The sequence below is a fragment of the Dama dama genome, chromosome 4 (assembly GCF_033118175.1).
Source record: "Dama dama isolate Ldn47 chromosome 4, ASM3311817v1, whole genome shotgun sequence".
NCBI lineage: Eukaryota > Metazoa > Chordata > Mammalia > Artiodactyla > Cervidae > Dama > Dama dama.
Window position 1 is genome coordinate 12,110,389 of NC_083684.1, and position 21,953 is coordinate 12,132,341.

Here is a 21,953-nt window from a genome sequence, read left to right on the forward strand (position 1 = left end):
AGAGATCAGAGCCATGGGAAACCTCAAAAGGTCGAAGGGTGCATTCCGGGGACTCCGCGAGAAAACTCGGCATCCCAGAAGAATGATTAGCCTTCCGGCTCCAGGGCTGTCTGAGGGACCGCAGGTCTGAGGGCTTCTTTGATTCAGTGACTTAATCCATTGGATTTCAGCCCTAGGTTTTTCTTCCCCAACTCAGACGCCCTCGTTACATCCTGCCAGAATAGATTTTGATTTTGATCATTAATTGCCGTCACCTAGACAGTGTAAGGGGGTCCAAGACCCTGAACTTGAAGGGAGAGAGAGCTTGCTTGTGACTCTGCTCACTGCTTCCTGCAGACAGAGGTCCCGAGCATCACCTAGCCGTTTCCCTCATCCTGGCACACAGCTGGACTTCCCTTCCCAGCCTCTCTGGTTGTTTAGCTGTGGCCACGTGACTGTGCTCTGGCAAGTGGACTATTGATGGAAGTGATGTGGGCCCTTCTAGGTCTGACCCACTCAGACTCTCCACGTGCAATCATTCATTCCCCATTCCTCACTGCAGGTTTGGAAGCCACACTTTAAAGACGATAGGGGCCATGAGATGAAAAGAGCCAGAGTCCCTGCGTCACTGGATAAAGCCTGGTCACCCCAGTGATCAAGAATACCCAGTCTGGACTTTATGTGAGCAAGAATTTTGTTTTTTTCTATCACATCATAGCAGCCACCGTGACCTTAACTGATGGGTGTGTTCCTGTAGCTACTTTTTTTTTTTTCTTTTGAGATTAATTTATTTTTTAACTGAAGGATAGTTGCTTTACAGAATTGGCTTGGTTTCTGCAAACGTCAACGTGAATCAGCCATAGGCATACATATGTCACCTCCCTCTCGAATCTCCCTCCCACCTCCCACCCCATCCCACCCCTCTAGAATGCTGCTGCTCTTCCGCCGGGAGTGATGGCCCCAAGTTCACTGATGCAGCTGGTCAGTCTGAGAAGCTTGAGAGATGGAGGTTTGCCAGCTGCCTTTGGAAACAGACTTACTCACTTGTCATGTACGGGCTGAGAGGGTTCCCTTTACAGGTCATTTCAGTTACTGAGCAGAGAATTTGGTCAGCTAGTCGTTGTCCAGGCTGTTTGAATTACATGAGAACACAATGTTGTTTTTTTTTTCTTTTCTAAATTTTTATTGGAGTATAGCTGCTTTACAATGTTATATTCATTTCTTTTTTTTTTTATTTTTTTATTTTTTCAGTGGAGAACACAATGTTTTATATCTGCAATGCCAGCGATCCTTTTTGCAGGAGCCTGGGAGATTTTTCCATCTAAATGGCTTAATTGTTACTCTGCAGGGCAATTGTAAATGTAAATCGACTTAATACGACTTGATTGCTGGTGATGACTCTCTCTCTCTCTGATGGTGCCAGCCAGAAGTGTGGCTCAGAAGGACGTGGACAGGCACTCCCCTGCACCAGACATCCTCAGGGACCTGGGCATTTCCGATTTTAAAAAAATGAAAATATTGCTTCATGATATAGTTGGTTCCTACCAGCAGAGTAACAGTTGATGTAGCAAAATCGTTGGACACTCAGAAGACAAGGTGTTTGCCCACCATTTGGCAAAGGTGGCTTGTCTGTGCCTTCCCCTCACCAAAAGAGTTCTTTACGAAATTTCTTTACGAACTCACATCCCATCGTCTGCCTTGATTAAATGTTTGTTTATTGGAATAACTTTGAAAGGGAAGTTGCTTCGGTTTATACAAGTATATACAGTCTCCCAAATCATCTACTTCCGACTTTTCATCTCTGTCACCCCAGCTTTCTAACAAGATGAACGGTCCAGGAAGACAAAAGGGAGAATTCTGAATTTTAATTTGCTGTTCCTTCACACACACAAAAATACCCCAAGCTCAATCAATGCCCAGAAATGAAGGCCGATAGATAATGATTGGGGGTGGGCGGGAGCGTGGATTTCCCACCCATTGTTTCAAGCTCTAATTAGGAAAAGGGAATTCAGGAGCATTGTCTTCTCCCAGCGTCTGGACACAACGTTATCATTGTGTTTACAGGGGTGATCAGATTCCCAGCACCGGGTCCTCACACAGGGCTCACCGTCCCATCTTGATAAAACAGTACCCTAAGTGGAATCCCAAACACGCTGCTGCGGGAGGAAGACCCTATGCTGCTGGTGTGGAGGAGGCCACACGTTAGCAAACAAGTTTGCAGGCCAGGAAGTTTTAATCAGTTCTTTCTCCTCCAGGAGGGATGATGGATGGGGGCCTGTTGCAGAGGGATTTCCTTTAGATAAAACAATAATGCCATGCTCTCGAGAACCTCACTAGACAGCAGAAAGCTGTGATTAATCCCCCAAAAGTCAAACATGGGAAGACTGGCAAGATGAGATTATTTGCTGAGTATAATTAGCCACAATTATCACTGTAAAGAATTTGGCAAAGGGGGTGTGGGATTCTACTCTTAAAGGAAAAAAGCTCTGTAAAGAAGAATTATGAGTAGGGTAACCTTATACTTTACTGTTTAATCAGTCTTGGATATTTCTTAAAGTGAAAAGAGCCATACTAATAATAATTATTCAGGAAGAGAGACATAAATTAGGATTATCTGAAACCAGTAGGGATGAATGATCACCTTGTCTATTAATAAGAAGGCAAACCCAGTCACAAAATCTGCAGAACCAAAGCGATCATATCTGGGATTGACTCTGAGCTAAATCTCTGATAGATTCTGGGAAAGATTGTCAAATTATAACAACTCAGAGTCAAGAAAATCGTTCCCCCCTTTTAACTGTATGAAGTTATCATAGGCACTTTCTACTGCAAATGAAAGAAGACTTCACCCAACTGGAAAATATAATTGTGACAAGGAGATCAGGTAATGCTTGATCCAGGGGCTAAATGACCAACTCCTGGTTTCCATCCTTTTTATCCTTAGTTACATTTCCTCCCCATTGTTGCCATTTTCTGATGGGCTCGTGTCTTGGACATCATGACGAGGACCAACAGCTCTCCGCCATATCTTCCTAGGTTCAACACAGGGGGGAAAGAGCGGAGTTTCTCCTTTGGGGGATCCATTCTGACTCAGTTTGGACTGCGTGCTCATCCTGAACTAGTCTCTGTGGTGAGAGATTTTGGAGTTCAGCAGGGCTTGAGTGGCAGGATTCACCCTGTTGCAGGTGCTGCAGACCATCGAGAGTTCATGGACTAAGAGTTCGGGAGGCTCAGGTTTCCTAAAATCAGATCCAAGTATCATTATCAGAATAGGTGGAGGCGGTTTCATGGTGGACTGAACTCAACACCTACCCTTTGTGTACTTCCTGACGTGTGAAATTCTGTTGCCGAGTCCATCAGTGGGAACCGCTTCTCCAGAGTTGTGCATTAATTGGTCGAGGCCCATCTGGTCAGGTTTTCCACCTCATCCTACACCACGCTCATTCTTTTCTTAAACTCAGGACTTTCTGGAGACAACAAAGCCATCAGTTGGGGATTTTCTCCATGCTCTCAATCACTGCTGCCACCATCTGGGAACACATCTTCATTCCCCGGCTACAGAAGCCTGTGTCCTTGAGCTTAACCACTCATCACACTTGCAGCTGATATTTAATGTTTTTCTTTCCTACGTGACTAGTTACAATTGGGTAGGGACTGTATCTCTTGTGCTCCCCCAGAACCTCTACCATGCCTCATAGAAGAAACAGTAATTAACATGTACTATTTGTTTTTGCCATGTTTATAGTTTAATGGACATGTAACATGTCACAGTGCCACAGTGACCAATTCCTTTATTTTTTTTAATTCATGCCCTGTTTATTTTATTATTATTATTTTTTGTTGGAGTATAGTTGATTTATAATGCTATGTTAGTTTCAGGTGTATAGCACCATGATTCAGTTCTGTATCTATCTATCTATGTGAGATATATATATATATCTTACATTCTTTCCTTTATGGTTTATTACAATATATTGAGTATAGTTCCCTGTGCTATACGACAGGTCCTTGTTTATCTGTTTTATATATAGTAGTGAGTATCTGCTAATCCCAAATGCCTGATTTACCCTCCCCCCTTTTCCCCTTTGGTAAGAATAAGTTTGCTTTCTATGTCTGTAAGTCTGTTTCTGTTTTACAAAAAAGTTCATTTGTATCATATTTTAGATTCCACATGTAAGTGATATCATATGAAATTTTTCTTTGTCAGGCTGACTGCCCTTAAATATGATGATCTCTAGGTCCATCCAGGTTGCTGCAAATGACATTATTTCATTCTTTTTTATGGCTGAGTAGTACTCCATTGTGTGTGTGTGTGTGTGTGTGTGTGCATGTGTGTGCGTGTGTGTGTGTTTATGTATATTCTTTATCCGTTCATCCCTGGTCAGGAACTAATCCCACATGCCATGTGGTTAAAAATAAAAGAGTGAGTTTTACATGCTCTAGATCCATCAAGAGCTGACTCTGCTCCTCAGCTGCTCTGACAGAGCTCTCCTGCAGGACTTGTCGGACAGGAGAGAACGAGACCAGGTGAGTTCTTCAGGCTTTTTCCTGGGAGTGACACCTGTCCTCTCAGCCCTGTTTCACTGGCCAGAGGAAGTGGCCCGGCCGCTTGCTGGAAGGGCTGCACGCTTGTGGGAGTGGACAGTAAAGGATTGTGCAGAGCAGCGCCGTCTCCCCCAGATGCTAGCGTGACGTGTCTTCCTGCCTTGCTGCCCCAAACCCTAAGGTCATAGCCACCAATAGTCCTTTGAACTTGTGGTTCTCACGTCTCTCAAAAGCTTGGATGATCTGCTCTCTGCACCCCCACGCCAGCCCTCAGAGTTCCCATCGCCATCTCCCTTGCCTCTGCAAAATGTCAACCCAGACCAAAAATGTCCCCAGTTTTACTCTGAGTACGAAGAACACCCAGGTGAAAGGTTTGCCCCAACTCATTCTCATCTCCGAAACCCTCCTTTGTCTTTTCAGAGAAAGTCAAGAGATACAGAGAAAGTGTGACCTACTTTTTATTATCAGCACCATTTCATCTGCAAAAAAAAAAAAAAAAATGACTTTTCTCTTCTTATTACTCTGAGCTTGAAAATAAAATGTTTTCCAAAAGACCTGGCTTAGGCTGTTGCGAGGCAGGCCAGGGACTGCCAATGAACTCCACAAGCCAAGGAGTCCCATTTTTTTAAAACCATAATTGACTTCCAAGCTGCTCACCCTGTCCGTGGACAATATGAGGTCCTTTTCTCCAAATATCAGTGGCAAGGTAGGACAAAGCCAGCTCCCAGACTAGCTGTTTGCTTGATATTACACTTTGCCAGTCCAATATAGGTCACATTTCCAACCAGATTTTATACTTATCTCTACATTACACCTGGTAGCAAAAGGGGAAGAAAAGAGCTTCTTGACATCTTTTTGAAGAATGGCGCTCTTTAAAAAAACATAAGGGAAATTTTTTTTCAAACACTTTATAATGAGGGTATTCAAGTCTGCAGGCAAAACAGAGCTGTTTGAAAAGACATTAGCCTCAAAACCGTACTGTGTAAGAATAGACCCGGCTCCGTCAGGATGCCACGTTTGTTTTGCCATTACTTCTCACTGACTCAAATCGCGGGCTGAGGAAAGTTCGAAATGACATGATTTCTGCACCAGCCGATGGAGTCCGGATGAGTTCACCGGCCATGGGAAACGCAATAAGCTCAGGAGAGTAAATATAATCCTGCAGCATTTAAATCCCAAAACCAAAGGCACAGGAGCACGTCCTATCTTAGCCTTGAAAAAGAAGTTGCCATTTTCAGAGAGCTTTTACAGTCCTGAGCTTTGTCGAGTCTCTCACAAACTTTGTCGCTGAGATGGGACAACCTCCTCACCTCCTCGTTTTCCTGCCGAGGAAACTGAGGCTCAGAGTGGTTGCAGGGATGCTGGGCGTCAGCAGGTCAGGACGGAGGGAGGAGGGCTTCCTGTGACATCTTTCTAAATCCCGGCTCCTCCAGGAAGCAGAGAGCAGGGCTGAACTTGTAGTGGGATGTCAGGGAGAATGTAGGCATAGCCCCCCCGACACCAACGGCAGGTGGAAGGGGTGATTCCCAAACCACCCCCAGGTTGATATCTGCTCAAAGGATGCACAAAATGCACCAGAGCCGTTATATGCATGATTATGCTATAGTACGGGACGCAGGTTAAAATCAGCCTGCAGAAGGGACACACAGGTGGAGCCCAAGAAGCAGCCTCATTGTCGTCCCCTCGTGAGAGTCAGGGCACCCCGGCCTCCCAGTGCTGGTGTGAGACGCACCGCCCAGGGAGGCCCGCCCCAGCCTCCGTGCTCAGAGCCTGCACAGGGCTCTGTGACGTAGGCATGAGTGAGCGATCCCTCCATCATTCGCAAGGCTGTGATCTCCGCCTCCAGGTCAGCGGGTACCCCGTGACACATTGCCCCCATCCTGCCATGCAGTCAGTCTCTCTGGAATGGTCCTTCACCACCCTAAGGCTGTGAGCGTGTGACCAGTCCTTGCCCTCAATCCCATTCTTCAGACTATTCAGTCTGACCCAAGCCCCCCAGACCAGAAAAGTCACTCCCATCAGGAACTCATTCTCTCTGCATTGACTGCCTTTTGTGGATCTGGAACGGCTCTCCCGGACCTTGGGGTCCAACCTTCCCATTTATGGAGGAGGAAATGGAGACTCACAGGTTGGATCTAGGCCATAAAGCTGATGAGGAACCCCTGGATCCTCAAGAGAGGTTGAGTGTCCCGGGTCTGGGCACCATCGCTAAGCAATAAGAACCTATTAATCATACTAAAAGCAAGAACTTAAAACGAAGGTCTTGCTTGGCTAGAAATAATGGCTTCCCGGGTGCCTCAGATGGTAAAGAATCTGTCTGCAGTGCAGGAGATTGGGGTTCGATCCCTGGGTCCGTAAGATCCCCTGGAGAAAGGAATGGCAGCTCATCCCAGGATTCTCACCTGGTGAACCCCGTGGACAGAGGAGCCTGGTGGGCTCCGTCCAGTTCACGGGGTTGCAGAGTCGGAGATGACTGAGTGACTAACACTTTTCATTTCTCACTAAAATCTGTAAGGAAAAAAATATTCCACAGCCAGGAGTCAAAATTTCACCTTCTTTTCCCTCCTCTCCTTCTCCCCTGCCCACTCTGGCTGTCACTCCCCCAAAAAGAACAGCAGCATCATCCTCATAGTCCAGACCATCCCCAAAGTAGAGTATCATTTTCTCCTGCCTGAGTTCTTGATCCATCATTTGTACCTACCTCTCTGGTAATCTAATTCATGTTTTTGTTTTTGTTTTTTCCCCTGGAGTGGGATACAGAACATCACCTGTTTTAACAACTCTGAAGATTCTACCTGTATGTATAATGATATAAACTTTCAATTTGCAAAGCATTAGCAGCTTTTATCTAAAATCTCTCTCAAGAGAGAGAGGTGATGTTTCACTCTTCCGTGAATCAAGTGGTACATTGCTTTTTCCGATTGGAAAGAATCAGTCATGTGAACTTTGTTCTTCCAGAATAATTAGTTTCTATCTGCTTCGGAAATGTCAGAGCAAAGAGGGGTTTCTTAAATGGTGGCCTGGAGTGATGGGTAGAAATCAGTTCTCCACGAGATGCTGGTTAGAAGGAACAGGCTGAACAGCCTCAAGGAAACTATCCGCAAGGTCTCTGAGGTTGTCTCGAAGACCTTGTGCCTAATGAAGGGGTTTATCCTGAGGCCAAGGATTCACAGGCATCTTAGAAAGGAGCTTCCAAATATAGTTAGACCAGTTTTAGAATGCTTTAGTATTGGCAATGGTTTTGTTGTTGTTGTTGTTGTTCAGTTGGCTTTTGGTGGGGGAGCAGGTTGCTTTTAAAAGTTTGTTTACAAAGTGGAACTTGCTATCACCATTCCTATCGGGAAATATTTATTGATAAAATCGGGGTAGTGGCATAATGGAAAGAATCCAACCTTGGTGTCAGAATAGCTCACTTAGACCTGCCACAGGCTAACTGATGGTCTTTGAGTAAAGTTTTGCTAAAACTCTCAGCAACCCAGAGTCCTTCTCTATCAAATCCTTCTATGGCTGTTGGCAGATATTGGTAAAATGTACGTCATTATCCTTGAGTGTCTAGGAGGTGTCCGTGTGCTCCCCTCTTATCCAACACTTATTGGTCAGTTTCTGTGTGTATGTATAAATATTTATGCCTTTAATAAGCCTACAAGTGGTTGTTCTGTAAGGTTAGCTATATGATATTAACTGTTTAAGTATTTGGGGCTTCCTAGGTGGCGCAATGGGAAAGAATCCACCTGTGACTGCAGGAGACATGGGTCTGATCCCTGAGTCAGGAGACCCCCTGGAGAAGGAAATGGCAACCCACTCCAGTGTTCTTGCCTGGGGAATCCCAGGAAACAGAGGAGCCTGGTGGTCCATGGGGTCACAAAGAGTGGGACAGGACTCAGTGTATTTACTACTTCACTTTCATCTCTTTCCATCACTTTGTTACAATGTGATTTAATTGTTGCGTGGCTATGTGTCTGAATCTGTCTGTCTCTCTCATGAGGCTCCTTTTTTTTGTTATTTTAAGTGTGTGCATTGCTCATCTGTCTTATTAAACGTGTTCGTTGGCTAAGCCTCGTGCGAGCCATGTGACCCAGGCTGGCATTGCCGCCGCTGGGTGGCAGCACCGCGGGGCTCAGCAGCGGCCCCTCCACTGTGGTGCACACACACGAGTCTGCCCCGGCATCAGCGTGACACCCGCGTTTCTGCGTTACTGCTCGGAAGGAGAGCGCTCCAGCAGTGCATGTCAGTGAAGCCGGGGATGATCATCGCCCTAGTGCTGCAGAGAAACGCTCTTACACTTCTAAAATGTCCTGTCTGAAGTTCCCAGCATCCTAACCGGGAACTCACTGGGACATGTTTTCTGCTTATGTCCATCTGGAAATCCATAACTGTGAAACAGAGGGGGTAATGTTACAAGAAGGGGGATGCAGCTTTGTAATACCTTCATGCTTCACCAAACTGTAAAGACCTCCGTTTCTCAGCTTTCCCACGTGTTCTTCCAGAGATTTTTAAGAAGGGGCGGGGGGTCTCCACCTTCACGAGCTTCCTTAATACTCTGTTTCTCTCCGAGGGCACAGATGCTGTTTACATTTGCAGAGCAATGCTTTGTTCCACAGTTAAGCAGGGCTTGCAGGAGGAGAGCCTGGCTGACGCTCTGGCCCTGACCTAACAGGGTTTGGTCCCTTACTGATCTGTTCGTTTTTCATTTGATCACACTCTTGCCTACCCTGAGAATGGAGGTGAGATATGGAACTGTATTTTTTTAATTGAAGCAGAGTTGATTTACCATGTTGTACTAATTGCTACTGTGAAGCAAAGTGATTGAGTTATATAATGCATGTGTTACATCCTTTTTTTTTTCATATTCTTTTCTATCATGGTTTATCACAGGCTGTTGAATATAGTTCTCTCTGGTATACAGTAGAACCTTGTAGTTTATGCATTCTGTAAATAAAAGCTTACATCCGCTAACCCCAAGTTCCCACTCCATCCCTCCCCCAACCCCCTTCTCTTCCGCCACCACCTGTCTGCCCTCTGTGTCCGTGATTCTGTTTCTGTTTTGTAGGTAGGTTCGTTTGTGTCATATTTTAGATGATATACACGTGGCGTCGTGTGGTATCTGTCTTGCTCTTTCTGACTTACTTCACTTAGCACGATAATCTCTAGTTACGTCCATGTTGCTGCGAGTGGCATTGTTTCATTTTTTTATGGCTGAGTAGTATTCCATCGTGTATATATACACACACCACACCTCTTTACCCCATCATCTGTAGATGGACATTTGGGTTCCTTCCATGTCTTGGCTATTGTAAACAGTGCTGCTGTGAACCTGAGGGTGCGTGTGTCTCTTTGAATGATGGTTTTGTCAGGATATGTGCCCAGGAGTGGGGTTGGGGGATCGTATAGTAGCTCCGTGTTCAATCTTCTGAGGAACCTCCGTACAGCTTTCTACAGCGGCTGCCCCGACTTACATATCCGCCAACAGTGCAGGAGAGTCAAGATGTGGCAGTATTTTGGCCCGACCGTGAACACGGCTGGACGGACAGAGTCGCGTCCTAGAGGGGAGGGGAGAAGACTGGGGAGAGCCGGCAGCGTATTAGAGACTCTCTGGGGGCCGCAGGGGAGGGAGACCGCAGGTCAGGGGAGACGCAGCTCCAACAGGCATTTAGAGCCAACATTAGAGACCCCTGAGAAAGTAGAACTTGACCGGTGCCATTGAAATGTAGTGACACATCAAAAGCCAAGCTTTTGAGGTCTTCCTTGGTAAGTCTGTATCTGTCACTTCGGGACCGTTTGTCTCGGAGGGGGAGCAGCACGGTGAAGCTAGAGGCGTTTACCTGTCGGTGCTCGTTCTGCGGAAGGCAGGCACCATCTCCTTTCAGATGTCCTGTGGCTGCTGACGGAGGCTGCTGGTTCATCCGATCCACAGCGCCACAGCGCCGATGTCAGGCAGCGTGCGCTCGTGTGGCCGTTGCCAGTGGTTCACGTCGTAAGATACTGCAGCCTTGGTTGATGAGAGCCGCAACCAGCCCCGCTTGATCCAGCAGCTGAAGGACGATAGCCAGCCTGGCCAGAGTGCCTGGGCCCCAGGGTGTGGGCATTTTCATCTGTCTGTTTGGAATGGCGAGGGCTCAGGCTATAATGGCCGCTTAGTATGTTGGGCAGGCTGCCTGCTGCCTTCACAGATGCCGGCAGAGTCAAGGACGCCAGGCGGGCTGAGGATGTTGCGTGGTCAGTCCTCTGCAGACCCCGCCTTCAGGGAGGACGTGGTCTACCTGGGTCAGAAAAGACCACCGATGGCCACGCCCCGTCAAGGGAGCGATGTGCAACTCAGGAGTTCGAGGTGCCCGGACCGTCATCTCCCCTCCCCTCCCCGACCCCCACCACCTTCCAGCAAGCTGTTTGGCACATGGGTTTTGTACTTGAAGGACTCAATGGAAGTAGCCTGTGCTTCCGGAAAAGAGCCTGGGTCTGGGCAGCAAGACAACCAGCCAAGGGCTGACCTCGACCTTGACTTCTGCTTGGTGGGGAGTTGGGGGTGGTTGGAAAAGTCATGTCAGCTCTTCCCCACGGCTGACTGTTCTCCTGTGGAGAAAATGAGCCTCGCTTTGAGGAGGAAATGAATTGACTACCCGTGAGCAGGAGTGTCAGTGCCTGGCCCATTGTTACGAGGATGTAGACAACCCTGGAGTTTGAGCTTTAGTGGGAAGACCATGGTCTTTGTTTTCCAGCTCCCAGCAGACCCGCCTTTTTGTCCAGTTTTCAGATAGGTGAGCCTGGACATGTAGTTTAGTTTCCCTGAATGCATTGGCTTCTTCATCTGTTTCACAGAATAACACGAAGAAGACATAGCTAGTGGGTTGTTTCAGGGACCGTCTCGGCTAATACATGCCAAGGCTTTGAAATGTGTTTGATGCATAATAAACCACCAATAAATAGTATTACTTCTTTTATGATCTTATGTGTCTATTTGCACGTCTGTTTGTAAGTTCACCAGAGTTTTACACGCAGCCCGGAGCCTGACTTTGATAAATTGATAAAGCCAAAATTTGATAAATTGACATTGGCTGTTTGATCTCTGAAATTACCTAAATACTGAGTTGGCCAAAATGTCCATTTGGAATTTTCCATCAGCTCTTATGGGAAAACCTGAAACACTTTTTGTCCAACCCAACCCCAGCACCACAACGCTACCCGGGTCGACATACCATTTGTGGCCGTGTGTTCTCCTTTAAGTTCAAAGTGGAGAAAGGGGACGTAATTAAGACATAATTATCAGACTTAACCAAGCACTTATTTATCGACTTGCTGCCTGAGTCTGTATCTTTTGTCTCTGATTTTAGTTCCGTCTCAGTGCCCAGTCCTAGGGAATCTTCTTGTGCATCCTTGAATAAAGTGTCTTTCTTCAGAAGCCAGATAAAGTAGGGAATTCTCTCAGTGTGTTTATTTTTTATTTTAACCCTGAAGTTCAGTGAATTATTCTTTTGCTCAGACACATATTCTGAGGCCTCCCTTCTGCTGAAGTTTGCAGAGATTTGTGCTTAAAACTGAATAAATAGTCTCAGCAGTGTGTGTGTGTATGTGTATATGTGTGTTATATGAATTCCTGCTAGAATGTATAAACAAACAAAAAAAATCATAGTCACAGATCCTGAATGCTGTGGTCCCCTGCTCTTCAAAAGCCCTTTGTCCATGTGTATTTACATAATGTATTCCCCATGTTTGGGTTTCATTAAACCCATGAGTTTAATAATAAAGTGTTTGGACATATGCTTTCCTTACCATTTTCCTTGTACTGAATATTTTTCCTTGTTGGAAGTAAATATTGATTTTTTTGGTACAGATATTTGATGCTTTGGGGGCCTGTTGAAATAATGCTAAATACTTTTCCTAAATAGACAAATTGTAAGAAATTCTGAGAAGGGCTTTCTTTGACATACAGGGGAAAAATAATAGGGAAGTCAAAATGGGAGAATGTTTGGTTCTGTTTCATCAACACTTTTATGGACCCGCATTGCTGTGTTTCTGTAATGTTGTGTATAAAATACGGTTTAAACGATCATGCAGCTTCAGTCTTAGAAAATAAAAAGATATGAACTTGAACCCGAGCTTCCCTGTCAAGAGAATTACAATGTGTTGTAGCCCTTGGCTTCGTTCAAGTTAAATTTACAGTATTTTCCCCTAACAATAACAGCAACCCCAAAATACCCCCTTTGAGTTGAAATGTTTGTTAAACTTTATATATATGCATGCATATAAATGTACTTCTCTGTATATATAATGTATGTTCCCATATACTTACATTAGAGTTTTAGGGAATTTCCTTTTTGCCTGCAAATCATTGCACAGAATATCCAAGTCGACATGGTGTCAAAATAATCAGCATGTATTTAACGCTCTCTCAGAAAATCCATTTAAGAAGAAGGTCGTGGATTGGGGGTGATTTTCAGACCATAAATTGAAGCGTAAATATTCAAATTATTTTCATAAACTATTCAGTTCTGTTGGGCTTTTTATGTTATCATACAGTGAATTTTTTGTATTTAAGTTTTCTAGCAGTTCTCTTTTTTAAGTGCCTCAAGTGTCCCATAAAAAGCAAATAGTTGAATTTTCAGTTTCTCGGCACTGCATATTTTTCCTTCTGCTTGCCTTATTTTTATAACGGTGATTTATAAAGACATTACTAAAGAAAAGGAAAGGAGGATTTTGAAGAGAAACTGCTCTATAACACTGCTTAAAAATCTATTTCCAGTGCTGAGGAGGGGGGCAGGGGAAAGCCTCCCGGCAGCCTTCAGGAGCATGGTCTGGGGTCTGAGTGAGAGGGCCATACCTTGAGCTGTTATCTTTCAAATGTATTTATTGAGCTTAGTGGGGAAGGAAGGCAGGATGAGACTGCCAGGCTCCACTTCCATTCCTGGGAGTGGGAGGGTTAGGGGACAGGCCGAAAGTTCAGCCTGGACTGCTTGCCCTCAGGAAGAGCCTTCTGCCATTTAGAAGATGGTTTTGAATGGAAAATAGAAGGATGCGGTGTGGGGAGGTGGGGTGGGAGTCTGTCGAACATCCCCGGACCCACGCCTCAGGCCGCACAGCAAGGAAGACAGGGATTCCAGAAATGCTGTTGGGTAAGAGTGGTTGCTTCTCACACAATATCACGTCCATCCTTTTTTCTTAGTCACAGAGTTTTCCAGGAGGTTCTTGGTGGTTCAGAGTAAGCACTCCCTGTCCTAACTGCCCTTCCAGCAATCTGCGGCCATGTGGCCAAGTTACAGCCAGTGGGATGGCAGGGAAGTCCTGTGTGGTCCTCAGGGGTGGTCTTTGGGAAAAGGATGCTTCTTGCCTTATTTGCACTCCTCTTCCTTCCCCACTGTCTGTTATGTAGCCATGGAGACTGGCATGGATGCGTAGGCAGTTAGGACATGCTTCTTGACCTTGAGGAGCCTACAGTCTTATAGAGGAGGCAGATGTAAACATAATAAGGTGTGTTTTTTCGCTTTGATTTTGGTGGTTTTCTATTAGAGTACAGTTGATTTCCAGCACTGTGTTAGCTTCAGGCGGGCAGCAGAGTAATTCAGTTGTATCCACACATACATCCGTTCTTTCTCAGATTCTCTTCCTGTATAGCTTTCTCTGGAATACTGAGTACCACTCCTTACGCTGTGCCGTAGGTCCTTGTTGATTATCTCTTTTATGAGAAAATGAAAGTATTGGTCACTCTCAGTCTTCTCCGACTCTTTGCAAACCCATGGACTCTAGCCTGCCAGGTTTTTCTGTCCATGGAATTCTCCAGGCAAGAATACTGGAGTGGGTAGCCAGTCCCTTCTCCAGGGGATCTTCCTGACCCAGGGATTGAACCTGGATCTTCTACATTGCAGGGAGATTCTTTACCAGCTGAGCCACCAGGGAAGTCCCTTTTATATACAGTAGTATATATTTTTAAAAATTAAGAAATATAAGTAATTAACCCACTCCAGTATTCTTGCTTGGAAAAGTCCATAGACAGAGGAGCCTGATGGGCTCCAGTCCACGGGGTTACAAAGAGCTGAGCCCGACTGAGCACGCAAACAAGCAGGTGAGCAAGTGTCATACAGCGCGGAATGTGAAACACGGGGTCGTCTACCGGCAGGGCCAGAATACAGAAGGACCAGTTGTTTCATTGTCCAGCTGGGCAAGACACTGGAGGAGGGGTCCCGGAGTTTGAAGGCAGTTCGCGGTGGCAGCACCAGCCTGAGCTGTTGGTACAGCCAAGGGGCTTGAGCCCGACCCTTCAGACACAGAGAAGCAACCCGTGGTCTGAGCTGCCCCTAAAGTGCTGGGTCCAGTCCCTTCTGAGACACAGAGGTGTCTGAGTGTAGCCCCCAAGCAGAGAGACTTCTTAAATCGACCGAGCGGTGACCCAAGGCAGCCCTGGGGGACGACCCTGCCTGCCCCAGCAGCCACCTGACCACTCTGGCCGTTTCCTTCATGTCTGAACGAGAACATGCTGTGTGAGACAGTCCTCGTTCCCTTCGCCCCTCCAAACGCACTTACCCACAACCACAGATAGATCCCAGCTGCCGTTTCCCTGCTCTCACAAACCTTGAAGTGGGCCCCCCCAGCGGGCACACCTGCCAAGGAAAATGCTGTCTTCAAAATGTTCCTGGCACCCTGCTCAAGAGGTGCCAACCAAACGCTGGAATTGCTGACCTCCCTGAAAGAGAGACCCGCAGCTGCGGCCTCCGTGATGAATTGCCCCGATGGGAGGCCCCCCTGGAATTTAAAAAGACTTAATCCACATCACAGGGAGCCTGCCCATCACCCAGCGCTGGCGCAGTGGTGGTTTCTAGGAGGGGCCTTCCCAGAAGGGGGATGACTCAGCCTGGTCCCACCCCCTCCTAGGGGCCAGACAGACAAGGTGGGGAGCTCGGAGGTGTCTGGTGGGCACCTGGTCCAGCCCCCGCCTCCAGAGGACAGGTGTGAGTTCCATCGGCCAGCAGAGAGCATCCGTGTCTAAACAGCAGACCACGTCCTACCTGTCCCCTGAAGGGCTGTGGGCACAAGCTGCAGCAGCCTCTCTGATGAGACTGTCTACAGTGTGGGTAGCCGGGTCAAGAGAGCAGGGCCTGGGAGTCAAGGGGAGTCAGCTGCTCCCCTGAGGACCATCTCCCATGGGATACCCTTTCAACAAGTCTGTAAAAGGCGATGCATTGCCCTGATAGTTACAAAGGCCAAAGCAGCGGGAGAGCTTTGGTGAGGACAGCTTAGAGAAAGCCGTGGGAACCGCTCCTTTGAGACATCACTGCTCAGACCCTGCGGCCCAAGGCGAAAGCGAGTAAATGGGTGGTGCCTGCTTTTATGTGCCCACCTCCCCCCCACCAGCCACTCTGCAGTCCTCCTCATGAAGGTCATTTGAGAAGGGACTTTGATGCCAGGATCAAAAGCTTAAACCCCCTTTAGTGGCAAGGGGGCCACAGCAGGTTTTTGTCTTATTCTTTCTTTGTTGGTTTATTTCTGTTAGTAAGATAACAAGGGCGTTTCTGAAGACTTTAAATATATAAATATACACACACATGTATGTATGTATGTGTGTGTGTGTGTAGGCTTCCCTGGAGGCTCAGATGGTCAACAGATGGTAAAGAATCTTCTTGCGATGCAGGAGACGTGGGTTTGATCCCTGGGTCTGGAAGCTCCCCTGGAGAAGGAAACGGCAACCCACTGAGGTATTCTTGCCTGGACAGTTCCGTGGACAGAAGAGCCTGGTGGGCTATAGTCCATGGGGTCGCAGAGATTCAGACACAGTTGAGCGATTAACACACACACACACATTTAAATATACATGTACGGCAGGCGTCAAGGAACAAGAAGCTGAGAAATAATTAAGAGGTTATGACTGTCTTTTAGTCCAGAACTGATGAGGTTCTAAACTGGGTTGACCAGGTGGGTTTAGAGAGGAAGAAATGGGGTGAGAGGATGGCTGGTGGGGTCTTGATGGTGAGAGAGAGGAGACGTAAGTGATTTTTGGTCTGGTGACCACGAGAATGGTGGTCCATGGACGGAATCAGGGAAAGTGAGATTAGTAGCTGCACTCGGGGAAAGTGGTGAGTTTCATGGTTGAGTTTTGATTATTTGCAGGGTGTCTCACACTTACCTTTGACCTCAGGCCTAATTCCCTGGACTGTGCCCCAGGGGGCTGCTTATAGCCACCCGTTCCAAACAAGTTTCTCCTGGTCTCATCCTGGATGGCTCCAGACTTTTCGAAGATCCTGAAACCAACCCAAGTTTTTCCCGATCTCCCCCAAATGGAGAAGGCACTTTATTATTCAGAGCCAGTTCCTGGGTGGGCTGGCCTGCCCAGTGAATAAGCGATGACAGCGTGAATGGATGCTAGCGAACAGTTAAGGAGCCAGTGAAACCCACACCAGGCCGGATTATTTTTTTAATTGTGGTAAAATACTCATCATATAAAAGCTAACATCTTAAACATTTCTAAGTGTACGGTTCAGGAGTACTGAAGACATTCACATTGTTGGGCAGTCCTCATCGCCCTTCATCCCCATAACTGTTTTCACCTTGTGAAACTGAAACTCTGTACCTCCGTTCTCCCCTCTCTCCAACCCCTGGCAACCGGGAGCTTCTTGTCGTTAACAATTTTGACTCCTCTAAGTACCTTGTCTAACTAGAATCATACCGTACTTGTCTTCTTGTGACTGGCTTATTTCACTTACTGTAGTATCTTCCAGGTTCATCCATGTTATAGCATGTGTCAGAAATTCTTTGCTTTCTGAGACTAAATAACATTCCATTGTATGTATGTACTGCATTTTGCTTTTTCATCTGTCAGTAGACATTTGGGTTGCTTCCATGTTTGAGCTATTATAAATAATACAACTCAGAACATGGATGTACCATGTTGAATTTTAACTTGCTTTGTGAGTAAGACTCATCAAACTGCAGAACTTCTCTAATTCCTTACTGGGCAAGGTCCATAGGCTGCATGGATTTTTGGAACGTGTCTTGGTTGTACTTTCTCCTCTTGGTTTGGAAACCAACTCACCCTAGGCAAGGAGAGATTTCTGACAACAGCTCAGCAATTACAGTTTCCAGCAAATGGCTCCAGTAGGTCAACCCTGATTTAAGTAAGAAAAAGTAAGTGCTACTGTTTAGGTATGTCTAGAGTATGGTTTTAATCCATCACTGTCAGGCTCATATAAAACTCCAGGCTCTGTTACAGGGTGTCACATGTTAACTGGAAGCCAAGAGAAGCAAGGAGTTCTGTTCATGGTTAAATCTTGTAAAGATGCTTTTTAAAGCATATTAATCCATTAGTAATCCATTTGGGTTTTGGAATATGGTCATATATTGTTGGGTACAATATGTGCTAAATCTGGTCCTGGAAAATTAAGTGGAAATAGTTTTCTAGTACAGGGACTTTAAGTCAGTCTCTCAATAATTCCTTCTCATCATTTATCCTCATTCCTAGATTAAAAAAAAATTCTGATGTATCAAATTTCCGTAAGAGGGGCACATCTATAGGGTATTTTTTTTTTTCTTGGCGGGGGAGACTTTTAATTTTAAAAGCATTTCAAATAAACCAAAAAGTTACCAGAATAGTATGAGCTACCCTGATTCATAAATACACCTGTGTGTTTAATCACATTAATTAGATACAGGTATATGGTTTACATGTGCTTCCCTGGTAGCTCAGTCGGTAAAGAATCTGCCTGCAATGCAGGAGACCCAGGTTCAATTCCTGGGTTGGGGAGATACCCTGGAGAAGAGAATGGCAAACCACTCTAGTATTCTTGCCTGGAGAACCCCATGGATAGGGGAGCCTGGCAGGCCACTGTCCATGGGGTCGCAAGAGTCAGACACGACTTAGCGACTAAACCACCACACCACCACCATAAGGATTACATAGGGGCTTCCTGGTGGCTCAGATGGTAAAGAGTCTGCCTGCAATGCCGGAGACCCAGGTTCGATCCCTGGATCAGGAAGATCCCCTGGAGAAGAGAATGGCAACCCACTCCAGTATTCTTACCTGGACAATTCCATGGACATAGCAGCCTGGTGGGCTGCAGTCCATGGGGTCACAAGGAGCTGGACATGGCTAACACTTTATAAGGATTACGTATTAATGGAATCATCTCCTTTTTTTTTTTTTTTGAGTGTGTGTTTTCTCTGATCATGTAAATTCTGCAGAGATGTATTAAACTTGCATTTCTTGAGTTTTTTGCTGCTCCAAGTTCCGCGTTAAGCACTGTCTTATATGACAAGGAAGCATGATTCTTCAATTGCTGGAAACATTTTTCAGAATTTCATTTCTGTGACTTACTTTTGAGTAAGTCAAGTACTCTTGATCCTTTCTTTGGCATCAGCTCACTGGTGGCACATGTTTATCCTTTGAGGATGGACTTCACTTTTTGGGAAGTGACCCAAAGTCATTTCAAGTCTAGTCTAAAGGATCATTCTTTTTATAAAACAAGTGAATAAAGACACAGGGCTAATTTTTGTAGGTGGCGTCTACGGTGGCCTAGGATGCCATGTATCAAATTGTCAGTTATCAGATATCAAATTATTAAGAAGTTTCTAAAACACGGAAGTGTTTAGACTGCTAGAATATCCGTGTTGTCTGGGAAAATCACTTTGTGGGGATAACTTTGCCTCTTTCAGTGGCAACTCTCAGTTCTCCAAACCCCATTCCCTCTTCCAGCCTGCCCCAGGTTGATCAGCGTGACAGGAGTCTGATGGTGTCTTCAGTAGAAATGGGTGGATGCTGATTTTGATATCTGTACATGCTTTTGATGAAGTTCCTCGAGTTTTATTGAAAAGACCCAAGGTTATCCTGTTCAGCTGCCTATACCTGCCTAGGATATTCATGGTCAGACCATGTATCTACATAACTGGAAAATTTAAATCTATTTATGCCAAAAAAAAAAAAAAAATAGGCCTGGAGCTTTTAAAAATAAACATTACTTCCATCCCATTATACAAAAATGCATTTGAGGTGGTCGTCATTTTATTTGGGCCATGGTCTTCTGAGACTTGGGACAATAATATATTTTTTTCCATCTTATGGAAATGTATGCAAATTTTTTAAGCATGCATGCATGTATTACACACTTTATAAATTCTAGTAATAGAAATGTTTGTGTGTATAAGTAGATAGAATACAGAGTATACATTTTGTATAAAGTAACCTCTTTGGTATTTGTTTACCCTGATTTTTTGATTTATGAGTCGTCATTGCTCACTACAGAGGAAGAAAAATAAATATGCAAAACACTGGTAGACTTTTAATGGGGTTACTTCCCATCTCAGCTCAGTGTTTCTGCACTGAAACTGACCTTGAAATTGCTTTTTAAATACAAGTCAAAATATGCAAATTCCAGAGTATCAGGGTGAGTATCCTATGTTGGGAGTTCTTTCAAATTCACATTTCTGCATCATTTCCATCTTATATCCTCTGCTTTATCTGCCTCTTAATCCATTAATATCTGAGTGGTGGGTGTAAGGGTTTTCTCAGACGCCCTAATTGCCACTCAGGTTAAAACATTGCTAAATACGTGCATGCCTACTTTTCTTTCATTTTTTAGAATTTGGCTTTATTTCCTTTGTGATGAACCGGAAGGGCCTCATGCCTAGAGGGTGTGATTTCTTTCCCTCTCCAGGCTCCGAGACCCCCGGGCGCTGCGTGTCGCCTTCCTGTCCCCTTCTCCCCTTCTCAGAGTCCGTCAGGAGAAGTTGATCCCAGCCTGACGTACGACTTCCGTCTGAGAAGTTGCATCCATCGTGTATTTGTAGTCACCTCTCGCGTCTAAGCTGTCCATTTCATTGGCTCCCAAGGAAGTCTCTTCTGTCCCCTGCTCGTATTTCATACGGGTCTTCTGGAGCCCGCCCGGCATTGGATATGTATATATCACCTCCCCCCTCGTTACCGCCAGAGCAGCTCACAACCATGAATTTCACTGAAGTTTATGATTGGTCCCCAACTGGCACAGAACTCTCTTCTGGATGCATTCTTGCTGTGAGATAAACAAGCAGATATACTGAAGCGGTGCATGAATGAATAGGAAATACCCCAGTTCCAGAGGATAAATCCATCACGGGCGGAGAGGGTGTTCAGGCAAAGCTTTCAGTTCTGCGGTCGCCGGGAGGCTGGGGCCCAGGCTATAATTAATGCCGCTAGCCATAAAAGGACATTCCGGATGTCGTGCATGTTGATTATCTCTTCATTTTGTTTATCCAGGCATCCCCGCCTTGGAGGCCTGGTGGCCATTGCCAGAGAAAGCCCTAGAGACGGCGTGTTAGGGCTGCTCCCTTGTAAGGGCATCATTACCTCGCTCACGCCAAACAAAGTCCTCCCCCCCCCCCAACCCCCCGCTTCTTTTTTTGTCAATAGAGGATGAAAACATTATTGGATTCAGGAGTTCATAGTAGTCCTGTGTGCGGCTGGGGACAAGGAGGATAGATTTATGAAATGGACCATTTCAAATGGCGTTATCTTCCCGCAGCGAGGCACACCTTTCATAAATCACGGGCGAGCACTCAGAAAACAGAGTGTCCGCTATTCCTGCGATGCCTTGTATTTGCATCCCCCCATCCTCAGAGAAAAAGGAGAAATTTTCAGGTTTCCTTTCCTGGGTTTGAGAAGGCAGTTAATCCCCTGAGAGTGAAATGTTCAAAAAGGGGAAGAGGAAATGTAATAAAATAAAACATTACTTTGTATAAATTCAGGATTGTTGCTTTCACTACTATTTCTTTTTAAATCATAGTGATTTTATTTTATTTTATTTTTTGGCCTGCTAATTTGGTCCTTAATTATGGCATTAATGAAGTTCTAGGGTTTTATTTCTCCCTGAAAACATTGTGCCATATTCTGTAGGATCATACAGATGAACGTGGCTGAGCGGGGAGAGCACGTGGGTGGGGGGATTGACTATGCCTTTCTCTCCCTCTCTCTGCCTTTCTCCGTGCAGAGGCTGATGGGTGATTATTCTTTCGTATGCCCAAATCCAAATTATGTGTGATTGTGTTGTTAACACAATCGGAGAGTCCTTTCTTTTCTGTTAGCCCTGGTGTGATTTGCAAGGAGAAGCGAAGTGGATTTTCCTCTGTGTCCTTGGCATAAGCTACCAGGGAAGAGTCGATTCTCCATAAAAAATCAGCTTTCTTAACTAATGCAAGCCGCTTCCTGCACCTCTCACCCATCTTGCATCTTGCGGGGTCTGAGGTTAAAGGTCATGATCCTCCTTGAAAGTAAGAGTCCCCAGATCAGTCTAGCCTATGTCTAAGGTTCCTTTGACATCGCAGAGGATAGTCTGGGGACAAGTTCTGAAAACGTATGACAGCAGTTTGGAAAATAAGCCTACCCACCATCTCACTCCAGCCCCCCGCCCCCACCCGTAACCCCCCAAAAAGATAACATAAGAAAAGATTGACCTATGTAACTTTGGTAAAGTAGGGGAAGG

General features: G+C 45.7%; 1 protein-coding gene across 2 annotated transcripts in view; it reads left to right on the forward strand.

Annotated features, from left to right (window-relative positions):
* WWOX (WW domain containing oxidoreductase) overlaps positions 1-21,953 on the forward strand; it is an 886,744-nt gene that overhangs the window by 633,051 nt on the left and 231,740 nt on the right. The window contains exon 9 of one of the 2 annotated variants that reach the window (XM_061138078.1): positions 542-649. The exons of the other annotated variant lie outside the window; for it this stretch is intronic. Within the exon in view, the coding sequence (XP_060994061.1) occupies positions 542-634 (93 nt within the window). The 3' untranslated portion in view covers positions 635-649. Of the gene's footprint in view, positions 1-541; positions 650-21,953 lie in introns of those variants that run through there. 2 annotated transcript variants of the gene reach the window in all.